General features: G+C 35.1%; 1 protein-coding gene across 1 annotated transcript in view; it reads left to right on the top strand.

Annotated features, from left to right (window-relative positions):
• The window catches only part of LOC121383880 (mucin-17-like), a 209380-nt gene that overhangs the window by 35661 nt on the left and 166219 nt on the right, over window positions 1–7500 (top strand). The window contains exon 13 of the mRNA XM_041513976.1: window positions 5020–5094. Coding sequence (XP_041369910.1) covers window positions 5020–5094 — 75 coding nt within the window. The remainder of the gene's footprint in view (window positions 1–5019; window positions 5095–7500) is intronic.

Genomic DNA, 7500 nt, shown 5'->3' on the forward strand with positions numbered 1-7500 from the left:
GAGCTAATTTTAATCAGATTGTGAAATGAATAAACCTGTGTAGTGGACGTTTATCTGTTCAGACTCGCTGAACTCGACCCAGGTCTTCCGATCACAAACACTTCACGTGATTCTGATGTGCTCAAAAGTGTTATTATTAGTTAATTTGTTTGAGGATGATCGCGGTATCCAAACGTTAATAAACAATGAATAATAATGTGTAAGTCACAAAGAATATATTTATAAATATTTTTAACTTTAAACTGCTGAAAATAACATTATTTCTTATATCTCTCTTTTATCTCAGATGCAAGTATAACCGACCTGTCACTTCGTATGTTAATAAGCAGTCGACTTCGCTAGATGTGATTTCTCTTATTACATTTTGTGTCATCGCTAAATAATAAAATGCCTTCATCTCAGTATGGATCAAATTCAAACGCTTGGCATGTTGAGAAACATAGGTATGACACCTTTAGGGAGATCCAAAAAATCAGTTTCTGTTATGTGAACAGATAATGGAAATTTTGGACGCTGTCCAAACACAATTTTAAATGGAGTGTATTGCATTCTGGTATTGACAGAATTGTTCATAGCAAACACAACGGCTGGTATTACATGGTCCCAAGGTTTCCCTTTGATTGTTTATGGTGTAAGCCTTTCTGCTAATGAACGGCGAGAACGTTTACATGCACCCAAGCAATGATGAGTAAATGCAGATGTGAATTGTTGCGGAATATAAAGCTGACGACATATTTCGGTTGTGCATTTAGCAAGAAATTCTGAACCTTGATCACTTATTAGTGTGTCGCATACACATACTTGAGTAAATAACAAGAACAAACAATATGAAACAGTTATAACATCACATTTCGGAAGTGGCAATAGATACAAATATTTACTATAGATATCAACTGCAGTAAACAAATATGTATTACCCTTTGCAGAAATCGGTATTGGTCCATAGATGGGGCGAGACGTAGCCCAGTAGCAAAGCGCTCGCTTGATGCACGGTTGGTTTGGGATCGATCCCTGTCAGAGGGCCCATTGGGGTATTTCTCGCTCCAGCCAGTGCACCACGACTGGTACATCAAAGGCCGTGGTATGTGCTATCCTGTCTATGGGATGGTGCATATAAAAGATCCCTTGCTGCTAATCGAAAAGAGTAGCCTATAAAGTGGCGATAGCGGGTTTCTTCCCTCAATATCTGTGTGGTCCTTAACCATATGTTTGATGCCATATAACCATACATAAAATGTGTTGAGTGCGTCGTTAAATAAAACATGTCTTTTTTTCCTTCTTTGGTCCATAGCTATCAACCTCCTGTGTATCAAACGGTGATGAAAGGGTTCGATATGTTGTAATCACAGAGTTTGTGTGATTTTGTGTTATGTTTTGTACTTAACACTCGTGACATGATTTAACATATGCTGCAATAGCAGTAGCCAATTTGGCAAAATAATATCGAGCACGCACAAGATCAGTAGTATTCTGAATTCCATCGTGTCCTCCAATAGTTGAATCATGGCACATTTGCAATAGTTTTAATCATACTCGCTGAGATATATAGAGGATAATAAAGGACATATCAGTTATTATCAAATTTATGTCCCGAGTGAAATAATTTCTAGTATTCACATGCTTTAGCGAGTGACAAATGGAAATTATTTTACTCAGGACATAAATTTGATAAGAACTGATACCGAGTTTGTTATTCTATTTATTACCCCTATTTATTATTATTTTTGGTGTGTGTTTGTGTGTGTGTGTGCAGGCTGGTGTTTGCCCGAATTAAAGGAAAATGCCCAATTCTAGGTAACATTTATTAATATTTACATTATTACTAACAACTATGTACAGTTCTGTACGCATTTGGCATGAATTATAACTAATATTGTGATTAAAATGATGGAAATACATGGTGAAACGTTTTCAGGCAGGTCATTTTGCCCAGACATCTCCATAATTTTTTGGCCGAATACGAAGGTTTGCCCAAGACTGTGTGGGGAGGAGGTAGGTGATCTCCCATCTCGTATGCCTATGCTAATAAATACCGGTAATGAGTTTCAACTACAAAGTGATGAAGTGTAAGCTATCACTCGATTATGTCCCCTTCCAGATCTGCAGGTAACCCATGCAGAACTCGTGGTGTTGCAAACACTGGTAAAACATACACATGAGAAATGCACCACGGGTGTAGGTCTTGGTCAAGTTTTTCAACGTTTTACGTAAACCAGTGTTAAACCTAGGTTTTGATATAAACCGGCGTTACGAAACCCAGACATATGAAATCTGCTCCTCAAGTCTCACGGTAAGCCCCTAAAATCTCACGGTTTTTAAAAAATCTTAGTTTTTTTTCTCCGAAAATCCATTGTAGTTAAAACAATTTCTGTTTTTGTTCAGTCGAGTTCTCGGCCAATCCGGCCAGAAATAACAAACAAAGTGAGAGGACTGGACACAACAATCCATATTTAGAAGATCAGTGCCAAATAAGGTTATCGCTACCAGTCCCTCGCATTCTCGTTGAGAGTTTGCACGTGTGACGTAGAAGTGAAAATTCCCTCATGTCACCTGTCAAATATCATTTTTTACACAAAAGAAAGATCACTTTATTTTGCTTAGCATTTGATTATGTATGAATAGGTCAGTACCCAGGTTTTTACTGAAATCTGAAATTTCCCTTTAATTCGGCCAAAAACCAGCCTGTAACCCCCCTAAAAAACAAAATAAAATAAAATAAAACAAAATAATAATAATAATAATAATAATAATAAATAAATAAAATTGGACCCTGAGGGCACAGAGAAAACGTTTTGTCAAATGTTTTAGCCTGTAGGCCTATCTCGCCTTTTGTTCCCTTTATTAAGACTGGACAAACACGAAAGCGTGTTATTATAAGTCTGCAGTCTGTGATAGACGTTTAAAGAATTTGCGTTCATGACTCTGTTTTAGTGTTAAATTTGTAACAAAATGCCATTTTAATGCAATTCATTGTATGTATTTTTAGCGGAAAAAAGATAACTTGTGTTTTTGAAAATTATCTGTAAACGATATTATAATAAAAAGTTATAACAATACTCAGAATAGTGTGTAAAGTGGTTTTAAAAAATGAATGAATGAATGTTTAACGACACCCCAGCACGAAAAATACATCGGCTATTGGGTGTCAAACTATGGTAATGCAAATAAATAAAGTGATGATCAACATCAATATAAAAATTCAAGTTTTAAACAAAAACAGTGTAAAGAACTGTGCAAAAATACAAATACAAATATCACAGAATTTTACGGACACCGAATTTTACTCTAAACTTCAATTTTATGCTGTATTGGCCATTCTCAAAGAGAATGTTACACCCCTGCACCACGGTGAGGTTACAGCACACGCAGGGGTAAAGTGGTTTACATCGTTTCTATACATGTACGTGCATGTGTGTCTAAAATAATGGCGTTTAGACAAAAAAATAGTTGATGTAATAGATAGAATAACAAATTCTGTAAAAGTTATTATTAAATTTATGTCCCTCGTGAATTAATTTTTATTTGTCACTCGCTAAAGTTCGTGACAACTAAAAATTATTTCACTCGGGACAAATTTGATAATAACTGGTATCTCGTTTATTATCCTCTTTATATCTCAGGCACTTTGTTGTTCGTTACCCACGACAATGGTGAATAATTGTTGTGTGACGAGGTGGATCTAATCATACAGTCGTGCTAACAAAAAACCAGGAAAACGGGCATCTTGTCTAAAATGGGGGTCGAACCTCCGACCCCCACCTCCCCACCATTTATCCACTACTGTAGTGGGTTCAAATTGTCTCGAAAATACATTCACATTTCATGGCTCTGCTATACTGACGTAAAACACGATTCTGCTTCCGAAAGTATCCATGAAGAAAAAGTACTTTGAGCAAACCCAGCGAAAAACTATCTCAAGGGCAGGTTTAAACAAACAATACAATTGTAACCCAGTGTTAAACTAGGGTTGTTTAAAACCAGACATGTGAAATGCACAGTAAACATGACCCAGGGTTTAACACAGGGTTAACCCATATGTTTCCATAACCCACCGATAACCCAGACATATGAAATCGGTCCATGGGGTATCTGATTAGGCACTCTTGGCCAGACCACACATTCACCGTCTGGAGCAATAGTTAATCTTTTACAGCATTTCACCGTTGAGACATTTAACATACATGTATAATTAGCAAAATCTAATGAAATCTTATGCTTGTAAGATAATCAATGCCCAAAATGCATGAATGTGAAGTTTCAGAAATAACATATATTGGAATATCATGCGTTCCTTAAGGTACACGTGCCCTGACATTGGCTGTTCCGACAATGCATACTGTTGCATTATTGGCCAATACCATATTACCATTTGGCATAAAATGAATCCCAAATTTACACACATCTGGGATAGAAAGGAAACATTATTTAGACATAACATTTATAGAACTGCCAGTGTCAATGAGAGCGGCTACCTCTAACAAGCTAAATTCTATAGGCATATACATAAACTTGTTACCTTTGTCACCATGCATATAACTAGGCATACATATATCATCACAATCCTCAAAAGATACACTAGAATTGTTATTAGAAAAGTCTTAAGAATTGTAAATTTCTTCTGACACAGCACCATACTTTAACGTCCCGAGAATGGTTGCCTGGTTGTTCCCGAGGCCTTCCAGTTTCCCATCATGCTAATTCCAAACAGACAATTAAATCGTTTTGTTCCATTGGTTTTGATGACATCTTTCAATCTCATGAAAATGTATCAGATTGAAAAACAACATGTAGCTGAAGCCAAAACATTTTTATCCCGTGATCTGTATAAACGGATATGTATCCATCCTTTCATGATCGTCTATGAGGTGTAGCAATGGAAGGACGTGCACTGTGATGGATGTAGGTACATGTGAGATGGATGTATGTGGAGTGTAACGTAGGTATGTGTTTGTGGTTTATGGTTGTTGATCCTTTTAGCTACCATATCGTGACAGATTGTATGTTTATATTTATTGGCAGGACTTCAATTCCTTTGTCAAATGAGATATCAGAAGACAACCCATTCAACACAATGATGGACACAAGTATATCTAGGTAAATCAACAAGATAATACGATTGAATATTCACTCACTCAGATACATACATACATACATACATACACATATTAAATGTCAAGAATGTGTTATCAAAATATAAAAGTATGTTTATTCACTGTCATCGGTGTTACAATCGTATTTACGAAATAGTTAATAATTTAAAAAAACTTTTTGTATGTTATTATAGACATCGTATGTCTGCTGCAACATATACTTTTTCAGTTTTCTCAACTGTGTCTTTAGAGAGCATGAATTAATTATGCCCTTATTTGTCATTGGTGTTACCTGTCATTGGTGTTACCAGGTACTGAGAAATTGATTTAAAATGGAAGAAGATGATTAACATTCTGTACGTGTCACATGACTTCATACGTGCCAGATCAACAAGGCCAAATCATTTAATGTGTATGACTTTTAAGCCCCCCTATTTGTTTTCAGTTATTATATATTCGATCTGCAAAAGGTATGTTACATTTCTGTGTCTGGACTGAAGTGAATAGTAGACAAATAATCCATTCATAACAATTGTAAATAATTGTATAAATTCAATTAGTTAAGAATCAACTCATTAGAAAATTAATATTTTCACTGGTATAGCAATGAGTGTTGGTAAAACGCGGACCGAATCGGATCGGAACGCTGGACAAACTGATTTTTCCTTTTAAAAATATTAAACAAAGTGTTCGTCCACTGTGCATAGTTCAGAAATATATATTTTATCATGTAGTTGTTTTAAAAATTGAAAATGTCGAACCGCGCATGCGCGCAAATGTTATTTTCCAAATGCTAAACGCAGTTAGAAACTACTAGATTTAACCTTTCCTGTTTAAGGGGTTAACTTTATCATAAAGAAAAGTCAAAATCATACCGAAAATATATTACCAAGTTGTAGTCAAATATCGAAAAATTTCATTACATATGTTTTCATTTCCAATAAAGGCTATTTAAATTTTATTTTGAAAAATATTAAAAATCCTGCATTAAAATAGCTTTTTAGTTAGCAGCAACGATTTAATTCTTTTGAATAATGACGCAGTTCGTATGATTTATTTCTTGAATAGTGACATAATTTGTTTGATTTGCTGTATAGTGTATGTACTGAGAATGACATCACGTATAAGGCGTCCTCGTTTTCTAAAAACATTTAACGTAGAGTTTTGCAGTGCTTGCGTAAAAGCAAAAGTAGCATTTCAACTTTGTACTCGTTATACAAGTATACGGTAAAATATATTTTGAGCCTTAATATAAGCACGTAAATAACTACATAAATTAATTAATTGAAAATCTGTGTCTTAATTTAATATATTTCTAAGACTGTCTGACCGGCCGTATCTTATCAATACAGAAACACACAATTATTCTAATAGGCCTTTAATAGTTGTAGGCTGAAGAAAAAAACAGGAAAAAAACAAACATTTAAGGAAATATTAATTACATACTTTTGCTAAAGTAGTGGTAGTCTCAATAATAATTTATTGTTTCAAGGATAGTCTTGAATGTCACTGGTGTTACACATTGTCATTGGTGTTAGGCAAGAATATTTTAGGTGTCATTTCTCAAGAAATTTAATTTTTGAGATTTAAATTGTTTATTTAGGTAAGCATACCTTCTACCTTTATGACTTTGATGAAATTTATTTTGAAGGACTCCATATTTTTAAATAATTAAAACTTTCACAGTGTATAATTTAAGTCACATGTAGAATATCCGTGTGGAAATGCACAATTACACCCTTGGATAGTTCTTAATTCTAAAGTTATTCCATATATATTATTAAGGACACCTAAATAACACATCCATGTGCTCTTGATCACTATACACGAATTGGATCACACTGCTAAAATATCCCACTTGTCCGTTAAGACCAATGACATAATGAACTTGTTCGTAGAGCATCATGTGTCTGCACGAGCAGGCCGATTACAGTTCTGAGATACTAGATATAATTTTGTTTCTTTGCTCCAAAAGTTAACAATAAAAATTTATATCTTAATTGTTTTATCTTGAATTTGTATTTTGAAAAGTGTCGCTTTCTGTAGAATGACCCTTATGCACGCACACACACACACACACACACACACACACACACACACACACACACACACACACACACAGATACACACACAGACACATAAACACTCAAACACAAGCACACACACATACACACACATACTTACACATACACATACAGACACATACATACACGCACCCACACATACACTCGCGCGCGCACACACACACACACACACACACACACTGATACACAGAAACATACACACTGAAACACAAAGCCACATATAGACACACACAGTTACACACACACACACGCACACACATACACACACACACACACACACACACACGCACACACAGAAACAGACACACACACATATAGACAAACAT

This window comes from Gigantopelta aegis, chromosome 10 (assembly GCF_016097555.1).
Source record: "Gigantopelta aegis isolate Gae_Host chromosome 10, Gae_host_genome, whole genome shotgun sequence".
NCBI classification, from domain to species: Eukaryota; Metazoa; Mollusca; class Gastropoda; order Neomphalida; family Peltospiridae; genus Gigantopelta; species Gigantopelta aegis.